Source organism: Nicotiana tabacum, chromosome 24 (assembly GCF_000715075.1).
Source record: "Nicotiana tabacum cultivar K326 chromosome 24, ASM71507v2, whole genome shotgun sequence".
In the NCBI taxonomy this organism is placed as follows: Eukaryota; Viridiplantae; Streptophyta; class Magnoliopsida; order Solanales; family Solanaceae; genus Nicotiana; species Nicotiana tabacum.
Window position 1 is genome coordinate 102613131 of NC_134103.1, and position 24148 is coordinate 102637278.

The 24148-nt window shown below is 40.1% G+C and overlaps 1 protein-coding gene across 1 annotated transcript; it reads left to right on the plus strand.

The window, feature by feature from the left end:
* Positions 1-5854: 5854 nt before the first annotated feature.
* LOC107816923 (uncharacterized) lies at positions 5855-6511 on the plus strand. Its single transcript, XM_016642670.1, has one exon. It carries the CDS (start codon positions 5855-5857, stop codon positions 6509-6511), a length of 657 nt encoding a protein of 218 aa, XP_016498156.1.
* Positions 6512-24148: the final 17637 nt, after the last annotated feature.

Sequence of the window (24148 nt, forward strand, 5' to 3'; positions counted from 1 at the left end):
GACCCATGAGAAGAACTATCCTGTCCATGATCTTGAGTTAGCAGCCATTGTTCACGCCTTGAAGATTTGGCGTCATTGTTTGTATGGGGTTCATTGTGAGATCTATACTGATCACCGGAGTCTGCAACATCTGTTTAAGCAGAAGGATCTTAATTTGCATCAGCGAAGATGGTTGGAGCTTCTTAAGAACTATGATGTCACTATTTTGTACTATCCGGGGAAGGCCAATGTGGTGGCCGATGCTTTGAGTCGCCGGGCGGAGAGTTTAGGGAGTCTAGCATATCTTCCGACAGCAGAGAAACCTTTGGCATTAGATGTTCAGGCCTTGGCAGGCCAGCTTGTGAGATTGGATATTTTAGAGCCGAGTCGAGTGTTGGCTTGCGTGGTCTCCAGGTCTTCTCTTTTTGACCGTATCAGGGAGGGTCAGTATGATGACCCCCACTTGCTCGTTCTTCAAGACAGGGTTCGGAGAGGTGATGCTAAGGATGTGACTATTAGTGATGATGACGTGTTGAGGATGTAGGGCTGAATATGTGTGCCTAATGTAGATGGGCTTCGGGAGTTGATTCTTGGGGAGGCCCACAGCTCGCGGTATTCCATCCATCCGGGTGCCGCGAAGATGTACCAAGATTTGAGACAGCACTATTGTGGAGGCAGATGAAGAAGGATATAGTTGGGTTTGTAGCTCGGTGTCTCAACTATCAACAGGTTAAGTATGAGCATCAAAGACCAGGTGGCTTGCTTCAGAGATTAAACACTCTAGAGTGGAAGTGTGAGCGGATCACCATGGACTTTGTAGTTAGGTCCCACGGACTTCGAGGAAGTTCGATGCTATTTGGGTTATTGTGGATCGGCTGACCAAGTCCGCTCACTTCATTCCAGTTAGTACTACTTATACTTCAGAGCGGTTGGCTGAGATTTACATCCGAGAGATTGTTCGCCTGCATGGTGTCCCAGTTTCCATCATTTCAGATAGGGCTACTCAGTTCACATCGCAGTTTTGGAGGGCCGTGCAACAAGAGTTGGGTACTCAGATTGAGTTGAGCACAACTTTTCACCCTCAGACGGACGGGCAGTCCGAGCGCACTATTCAGATATTGGAGGACACGTTGTGCGCTTGTGTCATTGACTTTGGGGGTTCATGGGACCAGTTCTTGCCGTTCGCGGATTTTGCATATAACAACAGTTATCAGTAGAGTATTCAGATGGATCCGTACGAGGCTTTATATGAGAGGAGGTGTAGATTTCTGGTTGGATGGTTTGAGCCGGGTGAGGCTAGACTCTTGAGTACATACTTGGTCCATGATGCATTAGATAAGGTGAAATTAATTCAGGAGCGGCTTCGCACGACGCAGTCTAGGCAAAAGAGCTACGTGAACAGGAAGGTCTGTGATGTATCTTTCATGGTGGGGGAGAAGGTTTTACTGAAGGTATCACCCATGAAGGGTGTTATGAGGTTTAGGAAGAGAGGCAAGTTGATCCCCCGATTCATTAGGCCTTTTGAGGTGCTTCAAAGGATAGGGGAGGTGGCTTATAAGCTTGCCTTGCCACCCAGCTTGTCGAGTGTGCACCTAGTATTTCATGTTTCCATGCTCCGGAAGTATATTGGAGATCCATCCCATGTTTTGGATTTCAGAACCGTTTAGTTGGAGGGTGATATGACTTATGAGGTGGAGCCGGTGGCTATTTTGGATTGGCAGGTTCGAAGGTTGAGGTCAAAGGACATAGCTTCAGTGAAGGTGTAGTGGAGAGGGCAGCCTGTGGAGGAGGCCACCTGGGAGACCGAGCGGGAGATGCGGAGCAGATATCCACACCTATTCGAGACTCCAGGTATGTTTCTAGACCTGTTCGAGAATGAATAGTTGTTTAAGAGGGGGAGGATGTAACGACCCAGCCGATCGTTTCGGGAGTTATAGCCCCATTTCCCCCATTTCTGCTTCCTTTATGCTTTTAAGCTATATTATGATAGCGGGTTAGTTGGTTCGGGTCCGGAGTGGTTTCAGAGTGGATGTTGACCTATGTGTAAACGATCTCGGATTTGAATTCTGATGGTTTCGTTATCTCCGTCAGGTGATTTTGGACTTAGGAGTGCGTCCGGAATGTGATTTGGAGGTTCGTAGTAGAATTAGGCTTGAATTGGCGAAAGTTAGAAATTTGACGATTTTGGTCAGTAGTGAAACATTTGATATCGGGGTCGGAATGAAATTCAGGAAGTTGGAGTAGGTTCGTTGTGTCATTTGTGACGTGTGTGCAAAATTTGAGGTCATTCAGACGTGGTTTGGTTGGTTTCGGTATCGGTTGTCGAATTTGGAAATTTAGAAGTTCTTAGGCTTGAATCCGAGGGTAATTTGATGTTTTGATGTTGTTTTGAGTGATTCGAAGGTTCGACTAAGTTTGTATGTTGTTGTAGGATTGGTTGGTACATTTGGTTGAGGTCCATGGGGCCTCGGGTGAGTTTCGGGTGTGTTTCGGGTGAGTTTTGAGCGAGTCCGGGCATTTCCGGAACTCAGGTATGGTTCTGGTGCTTTAAATTTCGCGGACCGCAGCAGAATTTCGCGGCCGCGCTTGGAATTTCGCGGACTGCGGCAGAATTTCGTGGCCGCGCTTGGAAGTTCTGTAGATCCGCTAGTACGACTTCGAAAGCCTAAATCTTTTGATCTATAAGGAATTTTGAGATAATTCAAAAACCAAAGTTGTAGCTCTTCGTGTCTAGTTTCCAGAAGGGTAAAGAAGTTAGCATTGGGACATATGTAGAGAAAGTTATGGCCAAAATACTAAAGCATGGCAGTGCAGCCTCAAGAATTTCGCGGACCGCACCATTGTTTAGCGACCGCGGGACCCGGGGCGCGGCCGCGCTCAAAATTTCGCGGACCACGAAGTGGGATATCAGAGGTGCACTATATAAATGGGGTTTAGGGTATTATTTCATATTTGTGACCTAGGGATCTCGGTTTCTGACGATTATTCATGAGTTTTTCAAGAAATTCATCGGGGTAAGTGATTCTAACCCGAATTTGGTTAATATACACGAATATATCAATGATTTCATCATCTGATTAGTACTTTGAGGTGGAAATTTGGGGAATATTATAGAAACTTCATAAAATGAATTTTTGGGATTTGAAGGTCGATTTGAAGTCGGATTTGAGTAAAACTAGTATGGTTGGACTCGTGAGTGAATAGTCTTTGAATTTTGAGATGATTCAAAAACCAAAGTTGTAGCCCTTCGTGTGTAGTTTCCAGAAGGGTAAAGAAGTCAGCATTTGGACATATGTAGAGAAAGTTATGGCCAAAATACTAAAGCATGACAGTGCAGCCCCAAGAATTTCGCGGACCACACCATTGTTTCGCGACCGCGGGACCCGGGGCGCGGCCGCGCTCAAAAATTTGCGGACCGCGAAGTGGGAGATCAGAGGTGCATTATGTAAACGGGGTTTAGGGTATTATTTCATATTTGTGACCTAGGGAGCTCGGTTTCTGGCGATTATTCATGGATTTTTCAAGAAATTCATCGGGGTAAGTGATTCTAACCCGAATTTAGTTAATATACACGAATATATCAATGATTTCATCTTCTGATTAGTACTTTGAGGTGGAAATTTGGGAAAAATTGTAGAAACTTCATAAAATGAATTTTTGGGATTTGAAGGTCGATTCGAAGTCGGATTTGAGTAAAACTAGTATGGTTGGACTCGTGAGTGAATAGTCTTTGAATTTTGAGATGATTTTAAAACCAAAGTTGTAGCCCTTCGTGTGTAGTTTCCAGAAGGGTAAAGAAGTCAGTATTTGGACATATGTAGAGAAAGTTATGGCCAAAATACTAAAGCATGACAGTGCAGCCCCAAGAATTTCGCGGACCGCACCATTGTTTCGCGGCCGCGCTAAAACTTTCGTGGACCGCGAAGTGGGAGATCAGAGGTGCACTATATAAATGGGGTTTAGGGTATTATTTCATATTTGTGACCTAGGGAGCTCGGTTTCTGGTGATTATTCATGGATTTTTCAAGAAATTCATCGGGGTAAGTGATTCTAACCCGAATTTGGTTAATATACATGAATATATCAATGATTTCATCATTTGATTATTACTTTGAGGTGGAAATTTGGGGGAAATTGTAGAAACTTTATAAAATGAATTTTTGGTATTTGAAGGTCGATTCGAAGTCGGATTTGAGTAAAACTAGTATGGTTGGACTCATGAGTGAATGGGCTTTCTAGTTTTGTAAATTTTGTCGGATTTCGAGACTTGGGCATGGGGGCCGGGTTTGAGCCAATTTCGGGATTTTGGTCTAATTTGATAGTTTTTCTTGTGGAATTCATTCCATTAGCGTATATTGATGGTATTATAGTGATTGTGAATAGATTCGAAACATTTGGAGGCCGAGTCGAGAGGCAAGAGCATCACGGGGTAGAGATTTGATCGATTTGAGGTAAGTAACGATTGTAAAACTAGTCCTGAGGGTATGAAACCCCAAATTTCATATCATTCTACTATTTTGAGGTGATACACATGCTAGGTGACGGGCGTGTGGACATGCACTGTTGGGGATTTTGACTTAGTCCGTCCCGTAGCAACTGTAAAGTTGCATATTTTGTTGAAACTATGTGGTACTTATATGTTTTAGAAAGAGTTTTTGTAAATTGGGTTGAATGTCATGTTTTGGGCCTTGTGCCAGTGCTGTTTGGACCCTTAGGGGCCTTTTCTTACTATCCTCTCACTGTTTTCGATTGAAAATCTATACTCAGTTTTTATTACTCTATTTTGATGCATATAAATGTTGTTTTTGGGCTGAACACCCTGCTTTACTGGAATGCCCGAGTAGCTTTATGACTGAGTGAGGCCGAGGGCCTGAGTGATTTATGCCATGATTTGGCTTGATATAGCGCTTGGGCTGAAGGAGCCCCTCCGGAGTCTGTACTCACCCCCAGTGAGTGCAGGTACCTACTGAGTACGAGTGCTGAGTGACTGGAAGGCATGAGTGATTGTAAGGTATGCCCGAGTAACATGAGTGACTGTGAGGTATGCCCAAGAGGCATGAGTGACTGCGAGGTTTGTCCGAGGGGCTGTATATGAGTGATGTTTTGCCCGAGGAGTTGTTTATGATTTCATCATTTTTTGCTCACCTTTGCATTGAGCCTCTGTTTGAAACTGTTGAAAAATATCTTTAAACGATTTTTTTACTGGAACTGGGTTTTAAACGAGATGATTTGATTCAAACATTGATTTTTAAAGCATGTTGTATTTTTACCGAGATTTCATGATATGAACTTTATATGCTTTGTTGCTCATCACTACTGCTCAGTCTTTATTTATTATTGTTACTTACTTAGTTGGCATACTCACGTTACTCCCTGCACCTTGCGTGCAGATCCAGGTGTAGCTGGACACGGTAGTGGCTGTTGACTATTCCGTTTGTAGATTTTCTCGGGGATAGCAAGGTAGCTGCCTGGCCATCGCAACCCTGCTCTTCTCCCTCCTATCTTCCTTTAGTTGTATTTAGCTATTTTTCAAACTATGTTAGTCTTGATATTTTCAGACAAATTATAGTAGATGCTCATGACTAGTGACACCCCGATATAGGGCTTTTCTTTTCCGCACTTTTGTTTTGATTTGAACTCCTTTACGAAGGTTTTTATGTTAAATAACCTTACATTTTCCCTTGAAATGGAAATATCGGTTTGATTTTTGGAAATTAGTTGGCTTACCTAGTTCCACGATAGGCGCCATCACGATAGGGTTAGTTAAGGGTCGTGACAGAACAACAAGTAGACAAATGATAAGAATATTGAAAAACCATCGAAACCATCAAAGGAGAAAGAAATAAATAATAAGGAAGAAAAACATTCTGAAAAAATGACTGCCCCACCTGTGACAATTCCTTTTCCACAAAAAATGAAGCGAGAAAAGCTTGATGGTCAATTTGCAAAATTTTTGGAAATCTTGAAACAAATTCATATTAATATTTCTTTCACTGATACTTTGTTGCAAATGCCTTCATATGCTAAATTTTTAAATGAAATTTTGTCAAGCAAAATTAAATTGGAAGAAGTTTCTGTGGTAATACTTACTGAAAAATGCAGTGCTATACTTCAAAATAAGCTACCACAAAAATTTGGTGATCCTGGCAGTTTTACCATTCCATGCACTTTGGGAGGAGTATATTTTGAAAAAGCACTTTGTCATTCTGGAGCTTCAATAAATTTGATGCCATTTTCTATCTTTAGAAAATTGGATCTTGGTGAAATGAAAGACATAAGTGTTTCTCTTCAGTTTGCAAATCAAAGTACTGAGAAACCTAAAGGAATAATTGAAAATGTTCTTGTAAGAGTAGATAAGTTTGTGTTCCTTGTAGATTTTATAGTGCTTGAAATAAAAGAATGTCCTAATGAACCAATAATTTTGGGTAGACCATTTCTTGCTACAGGAAGAGAAATTATAGATGTTCATCAAGGACAACTAATTTTGAGGGTTGACGAAGAAAGAGTCATTTTTGATATGCAAAGATACTAAGATTTTCCTTCATGCTTTTCTATTGACATGATTAGTGATCTTGCAGATGAATTCAAAGATGAAGCTTAATTAAAAAAAAGAGAGAGAAAGGAAAAAATAGCGGCATAAAAGGCAAAGAAGCAGTATACATATAGATTCTTCCTATATAGAGAAAATTTCTATTGTACAGAAAGTATTATTCAAAAAAAGGAGAAAATTGCTTCAAAATTTCAGAATATATATTGCTTCAATAGCTACAAAAACAAAAGTCACTATAAATATTCCTTTTATCCTACCAGCCTGAAACTTAACATTACAAACTGAAAAAACCCTAAAAGATTTCAGAAAATAGTGTTTAAACTACATCAGTGGTGATTTACATAACGAGCAAGCCTATGGATAAAGAAATATAATTCTTAGTAATGGTGGTCATAAATTTATCAATTCTTAAGAGTCATAGGGAGAAGAAATGCAAGTTCTTGCCAAACAAAGATGGAATCATAAGCAAGGTAAATGTTTTGTGAAGTTGAAAAGATTAATTAGTTTTGAGAAATGAAGAAATCCTTATCTTGAATAAATTTTCTCTCCACAAGGCTAACAATGATTTTTGAAGAAAGTTGTTCAAAAAAATTTGCTTTTTCCTCGAGTACGAGTAAAAGTTGAAGTGTGGGGGATTTGATGAATATAAATTATTAATGTATTTTCATACGTATAAATTAAGGATTTTTAAATAAAACATGAATAAATATATTCGATTCTCCTATATTTTTTAACAAGTTTTGCGGAGGAAAGATGAATTGAGGAAAGGGGACTACAAGCAAAACAAGGAGGAAAAAGAGCAATGCACATGGTAAACAAGAGTGAATGGAACTTTGAAGTCACAACATCAAATTTTGAAGCCACAACATCAAGTTTTGAAGTTACAATATCAAGTTTTGAAGTCACAACATCAAGACTTAAAGTTGCAACATCATCTCACCTTTGCTACATATTTCCTATAAATAGGCACTCATATTGTATTGTGAGGGGGAGAGTCTTGGGCAGAGAAAACTATTATTTGGTCTCTCTCTTTTGTCTTTAGTATTTTCTCCTAGTTGTCTTTCTTTTAGAAGAATAATATTTCTTCATAAGTTCTTTGTTTCTAAATTAGTTTTTCTCTTACTTCATAATGTAGTAATCTTTTTTTTTTTGTTGGGATAGTTGATGAAGCTTGATAAATATTATAATACTATCTCAGTTTTAATACATTCTTGGTTTGAAACTTTCGATTTATATTTTATATTGTGCTATAATACTGGTTTTTAACTTATCATTGTTATCACTTCTATATATTTTATCTCTAAGTTATTCTTATATTAATTTTGTAATCCTCACGGAGAAAAATTAATATATAGTAACTACTCATGAATAAAATAGTGGAGTAAGAGTAATTTTTAGTGAGCTATTATTAAAAGTCGGTAATCTTGCTTGACTCAATTTTAATTCTCACGGAGGAATTGTAGTCGTAGGAGTATTGATTTTAGTAAAAATATTCTCACGAAATCTTTACTATCTTTTAGCACAATTCAGACCAGAAAATATTTCGGTTTAACCATTATTAGTTATAACTCAATTAATTACATAACCTCACAGAGTGTTATTAGTTGATTACTTCTTGGTAAGGTAAGATATAATTGTAATAGCAATAAGCAATTATCCTTTAAAGAAATGCATGTATAAAGTGAGATTTTATTATAATATATTATCAAGTGAATTCAACGATTCCCGACTCTTTTAAATTATAAATCTTTCGAAAGTTGTTTAATTTTGCTAAGTATTTAACAAGTTTTAATTCCACAAACTTTTCATCAATCTGATTCTCTCAAATAGTAGTTAAAATATTGAATAGATTTTCTAGTCTCTGTAGGACGATATCATAAACTATACTAGAATTTGACAAAGCATGAGCAGAAATATCTTATACACATTGGCCTCATCAACTTGGTTGTCGTCCATGGATTTGATTATTATTTAATTGCTTGAATTCGTTAGAGAGCTTTAACTCTAGTTGCAATTTTATCTTGTTTAATCGGAAGAGGAACATAATATTGAATATTGTTGCAACACATGCCTTAATTTTAATTCGTGGTTCTTTAAATCAATCGAAAGAGCTTTGTGACCTACCGTTTGAATTAGGGTTGAAAAATATTCGCGAGAAGTTTCTCTTAGACCATTCCTACCAATAGATATTTACAAGTTTCACTGCTCTTTATATTAGTTTATTTGAAAATTTTAAAATTAATCGAAAGATAAATCTAAATTAGAAGTATAAGCTAATCATCTGTAAAATTCATGAGAATCAATAGAACTTTAAGAGTGAAATCTAACAGTGTCAAATCTATAATAGCAGTCTTGCCCCTATCATGTCAAGACCCTTATTTATCTGTCACAACCCAAAATCTCACCCGTCGTGATGGCGCCTATCTCGATACTAGGCAAGCCGACAACATTAATAACTCATAATTTCTTTTAAATACTGAAAACATAATAATTAAGTTTAAGAGTAAATCTCACAAATATTAGAAATAAACACACTCCCAAAATCCGATGTCACTGAGTACATGAGCATCTATACATTACAAGTCTGGAAAACCCGGTCTATAATAATCCGAGACCAAATACAATAAACAAAAGGATAGGGAATGAGAGACAAGGTCTGCGAAACATAGCAGCTACCTCTGAATCTCCAAAAAATCAACTGTGTGAAAGAATTAACACCCACTATATTCGGGATCACCTGGATCTGCACACAAAGTGCATGGTGTAGTATGAGTACAACCAACTCAGTAAGTAACAATAATAAATAAGGAACTGAAAGTAGTGATGAGCTTCTCAACTAAGTCCAAATACAATACTTTCCAATAAAAATGGTAGGCATGCTTTCAAGTTCAACATTTAAAACTCCACAGTAATTTCATATCAAATTTTGACTGAAACAGAAAATAATATTTTTCCAAAATTTCTAAAATAGTGATATATGACAGCTGAAATGCAGCAAATAATGAAATTAATGCATACTCTCAGAGTAACAGTCACTCAGTCCTCCCATTCACTCCAATCTCACAGTCACTCTCTCCTCACAGTCGCTCATCATTCGGCACTCGGCACTCGCACTCAGTAGGTACCTGCGCTCACTGGTTGTGTGTACAGACTCCGGAGGGGATCCTACAGCCCAAGCGCTATAATAAGACAATCATGGAATAAATCAATGAAACATACTGCGGCGTGCAACCCGATCCCATAAATATCCTCACAATTAGGCCCTCGACTTACTCAATCATCAACCTCTCCAGTCTCTCGGGCTCAAGATGTCATGAAAATCAGTCCAAAAATGATGATATGATGCATCAATAAATAGCAACAGAGACTGAGATATGATATGAAATGAATGAACATGACTGAGTGTGAAATTACAATTTGAACATATAATTCAACCACAGAAAATGACCCTAGTGGGTACCAATAATAACAACATATGTCTAAGCATGATTTTTAATACGAGTCTCAGCTCAATTTTCTCTAACACGTAGAGGATTTACGGATATCAACAGATAATTCAACCACATAGTTCTATGAAATTTGACCAAGTCACAATTCCTACGACGCACGCCCACACGCCCGTTATCTAGCATGTGCGTCACCTCAAAACCAATCACATAACACATAATCTGGGGTTTCATACCCTCAAGACCAAATTTAGAACTGTTACTTATCTCAAACCGTGAAATTCTTTATTCTGCTATGCCCCTGCCACGAGAATTGGTCTCCGAAAGCCTCGTATCTAGCCACAATGAATTCGATTCATTCAATACCAATTATTGTAATTAATTCCATAAGGAAATACAAATTTTTCAATAAAAATCCGAAAGTAACTCAAAAATCGCCCGTGGGACTCACATCTCGGAACCCGACAAAAGTTACAAAATATGAACGCCCATCAAACCACGAGTCCAACCATACAAATTTTACCAAATTCCGACATCAACTCGACCCTCAAATCTTCAATTAAAGTCTTCGAAAATTTCTACCATTTCCAACCCAATCTTTACCCATTTGAACTCAACAATATTTTCATAAACCTTATTGATACATATAAATAATACTTTTACACCCAAGAATCATACTCTTAATCACCCATCTTTACCCAAACTCGAAATTGAAGACTAGGGATTAGAACCTTACCTCTTAGGTGAAGATCTTGTGATATTTCCTTGTTGGATTTCAAAGATTGGACAAGATCTTGATGAACATAGAACTTGAGTTTCTTCCTCTCTCTAGAACACTCTCCTTTCTCTCCAAAATGTCACATTTTTGCTCCAAAATGAGCTTCAAGGGCTATAAATCGAAGTTGGGTCGGGTCAAAAATTAGAAAGAATGGAAGCCCAGATGCAGTTATGCGATCGCATAACACGTATGTGGTCCGCAAATTGACCGCATAATTGAAGCTCCAAAACGAGGGTCTCCTGGATAGGTCTGCGGTGATTATGCAGCCCGCATACCTATTCCGCGGTCACATAATACACCGCAAAATAGTTCTACGGTCACATAATCGACCGTAGATTTGCCTCAAATCTTGCCTCACATCCGCTTCACTCTGCGGCCATTATGCGGTCCGCAGAGTGATTCTGCGACCGCATAGTGGGCCGCAAAAATGTCCTCTTCTGCCAAAAATTTTCCATTACCCCTCAGTGCATTGTTCAAACCTTAATTTCCTTAGCAAAAATTCTCCGGGGTCATTACACAATAGTCAACATTTTCAACTTAAGTTTTAAACCTTGGAACTAAGTGTTCCAAATCATTCCAAAACCTCACTGGACCCGAACCAATTACCCCCGATAAGTCACATAACAAATGTAAGAATAAATTGAGCAGTAAATGGGGGAACGAGATTGTAATACTCAAAATGACCGACCGAGTCGTTATATTCTCCCTCTATTAAACAAACGTTCGTCCTCGAACGAGTTTAGAATTATACCTGGAGTCTCAAATAGGTATGGATATTTGCTCTGTATCTCCCGCTCAGTCTCCCAAGTAGCTTCTCTGACTGGCTGGCCTCTCCACTGCACTTTCACTGAAGTTATGTTCTTTGATCTCAACTTTTGAACCTGCCAGTCTAAAATGGCCACCGGCTCCCCATCATAAGTCAAATTACCATCCAACTGCACTGTGCTGAAATCCAAAACATGAGACGGATCCCCGACATACTTCCGTAGCATGGATACATGAAACACTGGATGAACACTCGATAGACTAGGTGGCAAAGCAAGTTCATAAGCCACCTCTCCAATTTTCTTAAGTATTTCAAAAGGCCCAATATACCGAGGGCTCAACTTGCCCTTCTTTCCGAACCTCAACACACCCTTCATGGGAGAAATCTTGAGCAGAACCTTCTCCCCAACCATGTAGGCAACATCACAGACCTTTCGGTCGGCATAACTCTTCTGTCTAGACTGCGTCGTGCGAAGCCGCTCCTGAATCAATTTAACCTTCTCCAAAGGATCCTGAACCAAATCAGTACCCAATAGTCTAGTCTCACCTGGCTCAAACCAACCCACCGGAGAACGACACCGTCTCCCATATAAAGCCTCATAAGGAACCATCTGAATACTCGATTGGTAGTTGTTATTGTAAGCAAACTCTGCCGGTGGCAGAAATTGATCCCAAAAACCCCCCAAAATCAATGACACAAGCACGTGGCATATCTTCCAATATCTAAATAGTGCGCTTGGATTGTCCGTCCGTCTGAGGGTAAAATGATGTACTCAACTGAACCTGTGTGCCCAATTCTCGATGTACTGCTCTCCAAAACTGTGATGTAAATTGCGTGCCCCGGTCCAAAATGATAGACACGGGCACCCCGTGTAGGCGAACAATCTCGTGGATATAAATCTCAGCCAACCGTTCCGAAGAATAAGTAGTACCAACTGGAATGAAATATGCGGACTTGGTCAACCGGTCTACAATCACCCAAACAACATCAAACTTTCTCAAAGTCCGTGAGAGTCCAACTACAAAGTCCATGCTAATACGCTCCCACTTCCACTCCAGAATTTTAAGTTTTTGAAGCAATCTGCCGGGTCTCTGATGCTCGTATTTCACATGTTGACAATTTAAACACCGAGCTACAAACCCAACTACATCTTTCTTCATTCGCCTTCACCAATAGTGTTGTCTCAACTCATACATCTTCACGGCACCTGGATGAATGAAGTACTGCAAACTGTGAGCTTCCTGGAGAATCAACTCATGCAAACCATATACATTAGGCACACATAGCCTGCCCTGCATCCGTAATACACCGTCATCTCCAATAGTGACTTCCTTGGCATCACCATGCTGAACCGTGTCCTTAAGGACAAGCAGATGGGGATTATCATACTGGCGCTCTCTAATGCGATCATATAAAGAATACCGAGAAACCACACAAGCCAAAACTCGATTCGTCTCGGAAACATCCAATCTAACAAACTGGTTGGCCAAAGCCTGAACATCCAAGGCTAAAGGCCTCTCTGTTACCGGTAAGTATGCTAAGCTACCTAAACTCTCCGCGTTACGACTCAAGGCATCGGCCACCATATTGGCCTTTTCGGGATGATAGAGAATGGTGATATCATAATCCTTAAGCAACTCTAACCACTTTCGTTCCCGCAAATTAAGATCCTTCTATTTAAACAGATGTTGTAGACTCTGGTGATTGGTATAAACCTCACGATGGACATTTTTGGTTTAGAGCCCCGAGGGCTCAGGTGAGTTTCGGATAGGCAACGAAGTAGAATTTGACTTAGAACATTACTGGTGTGCTTCAGTTTTTGGTGCAGGCCTCAGACCTCACAATTACGAGGTCAGGCTTCACATTTGCGACCTCTGATGGGTTTACATTTACGAGCAACTCATCCCATTTTCGAAGAGTAGCTAGGGCACCTCAAGTTCGCATCTGCGAACAAAACTTCGCATTTGCGAAGTGGGTCAAATCTATAACTGATCAAAACTTCGCAGTTGCGAACCCCAGGTCGCAAATGCGACATCTGTAACTGATCAAAATGGGACTTAGGCGGGATTTTGGTTCATTCTCTCAAATTTTCAAAACAAGAAACCCTAGAGGCGATTTTTCAAAGAACCTTTATTCCCCAAATCATTGGTAAGTAATTCTAAACTAGTTTCTTTCAATCATTCAGTACATTTTCTAAGATTTCAACCAAAAATCTTGTATTTTCATGGTGGAAATTAGGGTTTTTAGGTAGAATTAGGGATTTTTGTAAAATGGGGATTTAGACCTCAAATTGAGGTCGGATTCTAAAATAAATTACATAACTGGGCTCGTGAGTGAATGGATGTTCATATTTTGTGATTTTTACTCGATTTCAAGATGTGGGCCCGGGTCGACCTTTTGGGGTAATTTTTTAATTTCTTGCTTTAGCTTTGATTTCATTAATTTGCTTAATTTCGTATAGTTGTATTTATAGTAAGTAATTAATTTTGGCTAGATTTAGGCCATTCAGAGTCAGATATTTGTGGGAAAGGCATTGTTACCAATTAATTGAGCTTGGTTCGAAGTAAGTGGCTTGCCTAACCTTGCGTGGGAGAAATCCCCTTAGGATTTGGTACTGTTGAGATATGTGAACGTCGTGTACGTGAGGTGACGAGTACGTACACGGGCTATTTGTTGTAAAACCCGATTTATTTTACTGAGTAGCAACCTGTTTTTTTCCCTTTAATTTGAGTTATACCGTTTAAAAGAGTATTAGTCTGTTTTCATTTTTAATTGAGCTATTCCAATATGTGTAGTTATCCTGTTTAGTCTAATATCGCATGTCTACGTGCTTTAACTGCTCATTCGAACTCTGTAAAGCATGCCTAGTTGATTTCCTGCTTTTTCCTTGCTCCTTATCAGTATAACTGTAGAAATCTTGCTGTTAATTATTGTATTTATCGGTTGAGCTGTGTGTTTACTTTTGAGATTACGAGGCAGTACCTCGGGAGATATCTTTGCTTATTTACTTTGGTAGTACGAGACGGTATCTCGGGAGATCCACTGCTGTTTACCCCTGTGTTGTACTGCTATTTTTGATGTGTTTTCCTTTTGTTAAATTCCAGTCTCTTAATATACTGTTATATTCCCCTAATCTATTTATTATATACTAGTGGGCCTGATCTGACCTCGTCACTACTCGACCGAGGTTAGGCTTGGCACTTATTGGGTATCGTTGTGGTGTACTCATGCTACTCTTCTGCACATATTTTTGTGTGCATATCCATGTACTTCTTATCAACCCCGCTATTAGCTAGGGGTGTTCATGGTTCGGTTTGGGTCGGTTTTTTCCTAAAAAGAAACCAAACCAAGTAAGTCGGTTTTTTAAATATTGGAACCAAACCAAACTAAACCAATTAAGTCGGTTTTTTATCGATTCGGATTTTGTTGGTGTTTGTCGATTTTTTGGTTTTTTCGGTTATTTATCTATTTTTTACTTAAATATGAGACATACACTACCAAACGCATAATCCGACGACTACATTTTCAACGTAACGCAATCAAACTAGTTGTTATTTGAGAAATCTATCATTTACCAAGATATATTGATGATAATTGACTCAAATAGTGATGAACAATTTAAGTACTCAATTAAAAATCGATTATTTTTAACATGAAATAAAATATTGTACTTAGCAAAAGAAAACTACCAATCAAACTAGAAGTCAAAGAATTAGATTATTATAATAGCAAAGAACTAGACTAAAAATATAAATGACTAATATGTACCATAAAATTTCAGAAACTTTATATAAAAATATACATATATATATGTGTAATAATAAATTTAAATAGCTACTTTTATAGTCGGTTTGATTTGGTTTTTTTTGGTTATTTTTTTTATTAAAACTAAAACCAAACCAAATTTGATCGGTTTTTAAAATTTAAAACCAAAACCAAACCAAACCTAAAAAGTGTCAGTTTTTTAGTCGGTTTGGTTCGGTTTTTCGGGTTTTTATGAACACCCCTAGCTGAGAGTAATTACTGTTGTGCGGAGACTTCAAGGTACATCTGCCGCTTCCGCAGACCTCAGAGTCCCCTTCTATTCTCCCCTATGTCAATTACCTTCTATACTTCTTTTATTAGACTCTGGTGTATAGAGATACTAGTCTCCTCCTGTAGCTTGTGACTTATGATGTTCTGGCTTTTGGGAAGACTGTGTATTTATAGAGTATTGGTTATTGTACATGACGAGCGACATTGTTACTAGTTATTCAGTAATCCACTGCTGTTAGTTGCCAAGTTTTACTTTCATTTTGTTATTTTCCGCAATTTGTTAGGCTTACCTAGTCATAGAGACTAGGTGCCGTCACGACGTTATACGGGAGGAGTTTAGGTCGTGACACTATCTTTGACTAGAGAACTTTCAATTTATATACATGATACCCTCTCTATAACAGTCTCGTGTGTTTCAATATTTTTTGGCTTTAATAGTGAATGGTTGTTACAACATTTGACGTTTAAATATTTTTTAGTTGTTATAGATAAAATTATCCAAAAATCAATTATCTTTCATTTTTAATGTGACATATAAAAGATAAGAAAATTATTCAAATTTAAATTCTCATAAGATATGCATATTTCACATTTACATATTGAAGAAAGCTAATACATTACTAATAAATTCATAACTAGACGTATAAAGATTTCAACTCTAAGGCAAATATTTTTGTAATGACTAGGCCAGTCATTTTAAAAGTTGTAGCCTCGTTCCCCCATTTATAGCTAATTATGTACTTTATAACTGTTATGTGACTTGCCGGGGTAGTCGGTTCGGGTCCGGAGAGATTTCGGAATGATTTGAGACACTTAGTCTCAAGGTTGAAAGCGGTTGAAAAGGTTGACCAAATGTTGACTTATGTAAAAACGACTCCGGAATAGAATTTTGATGATTCCAATAGCTCTGTATGGTGATTTTGGACTTAGGAGTGTGTCCGAAAAATTATTTGGATGTCCGTAGTGGGATTAGGCTTGAAATGGTGAAAGTTGAATTTTTGGGAAGTTTGACCGGGGAGTTGAATTTTTGATATCGGGTCGGAATCCAGTTCTGAAAATTTTCATAGCTCCGTTATATTATTTATGACTTGTGTGAAAAATGTGAGGTCAATCGGACTTGATTTGATAGGTTTCGGCATCGAATGTAGAAGTTGGAATTTCTAAGTTTCATTAAGCTTGAATTGGAGCTTGATTCATGGTTTTAGTGTTGTTTGATGTGATTTAAAGTTTCGACTAAGTTCGTATGATATTATCGGACTTGTTGGTATATTCGGACGGGGTCTCGAGTGCCCCGAGTGCGATCTGGATCGAAATCGGATCAATTTTTGGACTTAGGAAAATTCTGAAATTTGCAGCTTCTGGTGTCATCGCACCTGCGGAGGGACTGACTGCAGGTGCGAACTCGCACAAGCGAGATGTGGCTCGCAGAAGTGGACAAAGGGCTGCCCAATTGGAGCCGCAGAAGCGGAAAGAGCTCCGCAGAAGTGAATCCACTTCTGCGATAGAACCCACCGCAGAAGCGAAGGATGCGCAGAAGTGAAAGGCATGGTCGCACCTGTGGTTGCGCAGAAGCGGACCATGTTCCGCAGGTGCGATGGGGGATGCTCATTGCTTCTTCGTAGAAGTGGAAATGTGGTCGCAAATGTGACTCCGTAGAAGCGACAATTGGTTCGTAGGTGTGAAAGCACTGACCAGATTACAAAATAGAGGGGTTCCGACATTTTTGTCATTTTAGACATTTTCAACACGGTTTTGGGCGATTTTTCTGAGAGAATTCACGGGAAAACTTGAGGTAAGTCACATGAGATCATTGTTAGTCAATAATATTGGATTATCATTGAGTATTTCGACTAGATTACACGTTTTTGAGGTGAAATTAGAGGATTTGGGCCTAGGGATTTCAAAATAAGAATTTGAGATTTGGAGGTCGAGTTGATGTTGGATTTTTAAAAATATTGTATGGTTGGACTCGTGGATGAATGTGCGTTCATATTTTATAACTTTTGTCGGGTTCCGAGGGCGATTTTTAGGTTAATTTTCAGATTTTGTTAGAAATTTTGTATTTTCATATGGAATTTATTCCTATAATTTGTATTGATTGAATCGAATTAATTATGATTAGATTCGAGCCGATCGGAGTCAAAAAATAAGGAAAAGACATACTACTTGACTGATTGAGCGCGGTTTGAGCTAAGTGACTTGTCTAACCTTGTGTGGGGGAAATTTCCCCTAGGATTGGTATTGATGTGATAATTGTAATGTGTTGAGAGTCATGTACACATGGTGACGAGTGTGTACACGGGCTAAATGTGGAAGATTATGACTTTAAATTGTGTAGATCACTGTTGCATATTAAATAAATTATTTTATCTTGTTATAATCTTCGTCATTGATCTAATGTTTTATATTTTAAATTTGCTTGACCTTTTCCTGCTAATTGTTTTACCTGTTTAGTTGAAATTTTGTTTCTTTTATTCTGTGCATTATTTGAAGGTTGAAATTCTTTAATTTAAATATTATTAATATGAAGTATTTGATATTTTAAACTTGGTATTGAGGCAACGTGTTAAAAATTGTGAAATATTATTTTTACCTAGTTTTTTATTCCCGATATTTTGTGAGATTTTGCACTCATTGTGATTGAGCCATGAGCTCCCTATTGTGGAAAAATATTGATGTGGTTGATTTATTTTGGCAAATTGAAATATTTGAGCACTTGAGGTGCAAATTGTGATATATTGTGATATTGATACATATGCGGTGGTATAAGGTCTGGGTGTTGAAACGCATGCGGTGAGATAAGGGTGGCTTGATACGCATGGCTAGTAGGGGAACTACTAGAAGTCATGCGGTGTGATAAGGGGGGCTAAAACGCTGGATGCTATTTCGAGAGAAATATTTTCTTTAAAATTAAATGTGAAGGCTCCTGCAGTGATATGTGGAAATGAGATATTGTGAATTTATTTATTATTTGGAACTACGAGGCGGTACCTCGGGAGTGCCCTTGTTGATATTTATTTATGGCTGCATTTGCCTTCGATTATTGTCGTGATTTTTCTTAAAGTTGTAAATTTCTGCTTTCTTTCCGCGAGGTATTATTTGCCCTTATTCTATGTAATTTAATGGTGACATACTACTTACTTGATTCATTTTCATTGTTATTTATTGTTATTATATTGTTAAACATTTCACCATGTCTTTTATTATTTCAGTAGGGCCTGACCTGACCTCGTCACTACTCTACCGAGGTTAGGCTTGGCACTTACTGGGTACCGATGTGGTGTACTCATACTACACTTCTGCACATCTTTTTGTGCAGATCCAGGTACTTCCTACCAACCCAGATATCAGCGAATTACCTGTGTATGGAGACTTCGAGGTATATCTGCCAGCGTCCGCAGACTCCGGAGTCCTTTTTTATCCTTATTAATTTGTTTCCTTATTTTACTTTAGACTCTGATATATATAGACATTGAGGATAAATTCTTAGAAACTTGTGACTTATTCCTACCGGATTTTGGGAAGTTGTAATTATGTGAATTGCAGATTTATTTATTTCATATTTCTATTGTTATTCCGCATTGATAGGATTACCTAGTCTTAGAGACTAGGTGCCATCACGACATTCTACGGAGGGAATTTGGGGTCGTGACAAGTTGGTATCAGAACTCTAGGTTTATAGGTGTTATGAGTCACAAGCAAGTTTAATAGAGTCTCGCGGATCGGTACAGATACGTTTGTACTTATCTTTGGAAGGCTATGGAACTGTTAGGAAAATATTCACTTCTTTGATTCCTTATCGTGCGCAATTGTTGACTTAAAAAATTTTAAACCATTGTCTTTTTATTCTCTCACAGATGGTGAGGACACGCACAACTGGATCCGATAATATGACACTCACACCCCCTGCTGGAGCCGCAAGAGGCCGGGGTCGGGGCAGAGGCCGAGCCAGGGGCCGAGGAAGACCACCTGGTGTAGCCAGGGCACCTGCACGAGCTGCTGCAGAGGAGCCACCAGTAGCTCTAGTTGGAGAGCAGGCACCTGAGACGCCTGTTACTACCCTTGCACTTCAGGAGACTCTTGCCCAATTTTTGAGCATGTTTGGCTCTCTAGCTCATGCAGGGTTGATTCCACTTGCTCCTGCCACATATCAGACCATAGGCCCAGGTTGACCATGCCCCAGAGGTTATACCAGTACAACCAGTTGTTCCAGTTCGGCCCGCGGTTAGGGCAGCAGTTTCAGAGAGGGAGCAACTCAGGCTCGAGAGGTACAAGAAGTACCACCCTCCCATTTAGCAGTTTAGCTTCAGATGATGCTCTGGGTTTTCTTGAGGAATGTCACTGTATCCTCCGTACTATGGGTATTGTGGATTCTAGTGGGATTTCTTTCATCGCATTCCATCTTTGAGGAACGACCTACCAGTGGTGGCGGGCATACGAGTTGGATAGTCCGGCTGAGGCATCTTCACTCACTTGGACTCAATTTTCAGATATATTCTTGAGGGAGTATGTTCCTCAGAGTCTTAGAGATGCATGGCACACAGAGTTTGAGCGGTTGCGCCGGGGTTCTATGACCGTGTCAGAATATGCGGTCTAATTCAGTGATTTGGCTAGGCATGCACCAGCCTTAGTTGCTACTGTTTGAGAGCGGGTTCGTCGATTTATTGAGGGGCTCCACCCTAGTATCAGATTCAGTATGGTCCGAGAACTGGACATGGACATCACATACCAACAGGTGGTGTCAATTGCTAGGAGATTGGAGGATATGAGAACTCGGGAAAGAGAAGAGAGAGAAGCTAAGAGACCTCGGGATTCAGGCATATATAACAGTTCTCGTGCCCCAGCTGCAGCCCATCATGGTAGAGGCTATGTGAGCCATCTTATTCATTTAGAACTTCCAGCTTCCAGCGGTATTCCGGCTACTCCTAGACCCTAGGTTCCATAATATGCACCGCCAGTGTCTACTGTACCTCCTGCACGGGGTGCTTTTAGTGGTCAGTCCAGTCGATCAGGCCCGAGCCAGTCCCAGCAGCCACGTCCTCCGAGAGCTTGTTTTAAGTGTGGTGACACTCGTCATATCATGAGGAATTTCCCCAGACTTAGGAGGGGTGCACCTCCACATATTTCTCAGGCCCTACCTATTCCACAGGGCCCTCAGGTTTCTCAGGCCATGATCACAACACCAATTGCTACTCCACCTGCACAACCAGTTAGAGGTGAAGGTCGGACAGGTAGAGGTCGCCCTAGAGGGGGAGGCTAGGCCAGATATTATGCCCTTCCTGCTAGGATGGAAGCAGTTGCATCCAATTTTGTTATCATAGGTATTATTCCGGTCTATCATAGAGGTGCATCAGTCTTATTTGATCCAGGATCCACTTATTCTTATGTGTTATCTTATTTTGCCCCATATTTGGGCGTATCCCGTGATTCTTTGAGTTCTTCTATTTATGTATCTACATCCGTGGGTGATTCTATTATTGTTGACCGCATGTATCGGTCGTGTTTAATTGTTATCAATTATTTTGAGACCACAACTGATTTATTATTGCTCAGTATGGTGGATTTCGATATTATTTTGGGCATGGACTGTTGTCGCCCTATCACGCTATCCTTGATTGTTACGCCAAGACGGTGACGTTGGCTATACCAGGTCTACCGTGGCTAGAGTGGAGAGGTACCGTGGATCATGTTCCTAGCAGGGTTGTTTCATTTCTTAAGGCTCAACGAATGGTTGAGAAGGGGTGTAATACGTATCTGGCCTATATGAGAGATGTTAGTATTGATACTCCTACCGTGGAGTCAGTTCTAGTAGTAAGGGATTTTCCTGACGTATTTCCAGCGGATCTTCCGGGTATGCCACCCGACAGGGATATTGACTTTGGCATTGATTTGTTACCGGACACTCAGCCCATTTCTATTCCACCATATCTTATGGCCCCAGTAGAGTTGAAAGAATTAAAAGAGCAGTTACAGGAGTTGCTTGATAAGGGCTTCATTCGGCCTAGTGTATCGCCTTGGGGTGCTCCTGTCTTATTTGTGAAGAAGAAGGATGGTTCTATGTGGATGTGTATTGATTACCGCCAGTTGAACAAGGTTACAGTGAAGAACAGGTATCCATTGCCACGTATTGATGACCTATTTGATCAGCTTCAGGGTGCCAGGGTATTCTCTAAGATTGACTTGCGTTCAGGCTATCATCAGTTGAAGATTCGAGAGCCAGATATCCTGAATACTGCTTTTAGGACTCGGTATGGTCATTATGAGTTTCTTGTAATGTCATTTGGGCTGACCAACGCCCCAGCAACATTTATGCATTTGATGAACAGTGTATTTCAGCCCTATCTTGACTCCTTCATCATTGTATTTATTGATGACATTCTGGTGTATTCCCGGAGTCGGGAGGATCATGAACAACACCTGAGGACTGTGCTTCAGACTTTGAGAGAAAAGAAGTTGTATGCAAAATTTTCAAAGTGTGAATTCTGGCTTGATTCAGTGAGATTTTTGGGTCATATAGTTTCGTGCAAAGGGATCAAGGTAGATTCGAAGAAGATTGAGGCAGTGCAGAGTTGGTCGAGACTGTCCTCAGCTACGGAGATCCAGAGTTTCCTTGGTTTGGTAGGGTATTATCGCTGATTTGTAGAGGGTTTCTCTTCTATTGCTGCACCTATGACCAAATTGACCCGGAAGGGTGCTCAATTCAGGTGGACCGAGGAATGTGAGGAGAGCTTTCAAAAGCTCAAGACAACTTTGACTACAACCCCAGTATTGGTGTTGCCTACATGTTCAGGGTCTTATGCTGTGTATTATGATGCATCGCATATTGGTCTCGGCGCAGTGTTGATGCAAGACAGTAGGGTGATTGCCTATGCATCCAGACAGTTAAAGGTACATGAGAAGAATTATCATGTCCACGACCTCGGGTTAGCAGCTATTGTTCATGCTTTAAAGATTTGGCGACAATATTGGTACGGTGTCCATTGTGAGGTTTATACCGATCACCGGAGTTTACAGCATCTGTTTAAACAGAAGGATCATAATTTACAGCAGCGGAGGTGGTTGGAGTTGCTTAAGGATTATGATGTCACCATTCTCTATCATCTAGGAAAGGCCAATGTAGTGGCTGATGCCTTGAGTTGTAAGGCGGAGAGTTTGGGCAGCTTAGCATATTTACCGGTAGCAGAGAGGCCTTTAGCCTTGGATGTTCAGGCCTTGGCCAACCAGTTTGTTAGATTGGATATTTTCGAGCCGAGCGGATTTTTGGCTTGTGTGGTTTCTCAGTCTTATCTTTATAATCGTATCAGGGAGTGTTAGTATGATGACCCTCATCTGCTTGTCCTTGAGGACACAGTTCAGCACGGTGATGCCAAGGAAGTCACTATTGGGGATGACGGTGTATTACGAATATATGGCAGACTATGTGTGCCTAATGTAGATGGTTTGTGTGAGTTGATTCTCTAGGAGGCTCACAGTTCGCGGTACTCCATTCATCCGGGTGCTGCAAAGATGTATCAGAACTTGAGACAACACTATTGGTGGAGGCGGATGAAGAAAGACATAGTGGAATATGTAGCTTAGTGCCTAAATTGCCAGCATGTGAAGTATGAGCATCAACGACCAGGTGGATTGCTTCAGAAGTTAGAGATTCCAGAATGGAAATGGGAGCATATCACTATGGATTTAGTTGTTGGGCTCTCACGGACTCAGAAGATGTTTGATGCAGTTTGGGTGATTGTGGATAGATTGACCAAGTCAGCTCATTTCATTCTGGTGGTTACTACTTACTCTTCGGAGCAGCTGGCTCAGGTTTATATTCGCGAGATTGTCAGGCTTCATGGCGTACCGGTATCTATCATCTCTGACTGGGGTACGCAGTTTACATCACGATTTTGGAGAGCCGTACAGCGTGAACTGGGTACTCGGGTAGAGTTGAGTATATCATTTCACCCTCAGACGGACGAACAGTCAGAGCACACTATCTAGATATTAGAGGATATGCTTCGTGCGTATGTGATAGATTTTGGGGGTGCATGAGACCAATTCTTACCACTTGCGGAGTTTGCCTACAACAACAGCTACCAGTCGAGCATTCAGATGGCTCCGTATGAGGCCTTGTATGGTAGGCGGTGCCGGTCTCCAGTGGATTAGTTCGAGCCGGGGAAGCTAGACTATTAGGTACGGACTTGGTTCGAGTCGGGCGAAGCTAGACTATTGGGTACAGACTTGGTTCAAGATTCTTTGAAAAAGGTTTAATTGATTCAGGATCAGCTTCGTACAACTATATCTAGACAAAAGAGTTATACGGATTAGAAGGTTCGTGATTTTGCATTCATGGTTGGTGAACGGGTCTTGCTCCGGGTTTCGCCTATGAAGGGTGTTATGAGGTTCGGAAAGAAGGGCAAGTTGAGCCCGAGGTATATCGGACCTTTTGAGATTCATGAGAGAGTTGGAGAGGTGGCTTACAGATTTGCACTACCACCTAGTCTATCTCCAGTTCATCCAGTGTTCCATGTTTCCATGCTCCGGAAGTATCACGGTGATCCATCTCATGTGTTTGACTTCAGCTCAGTCCAGTTGGACAAGGATCTATCTTA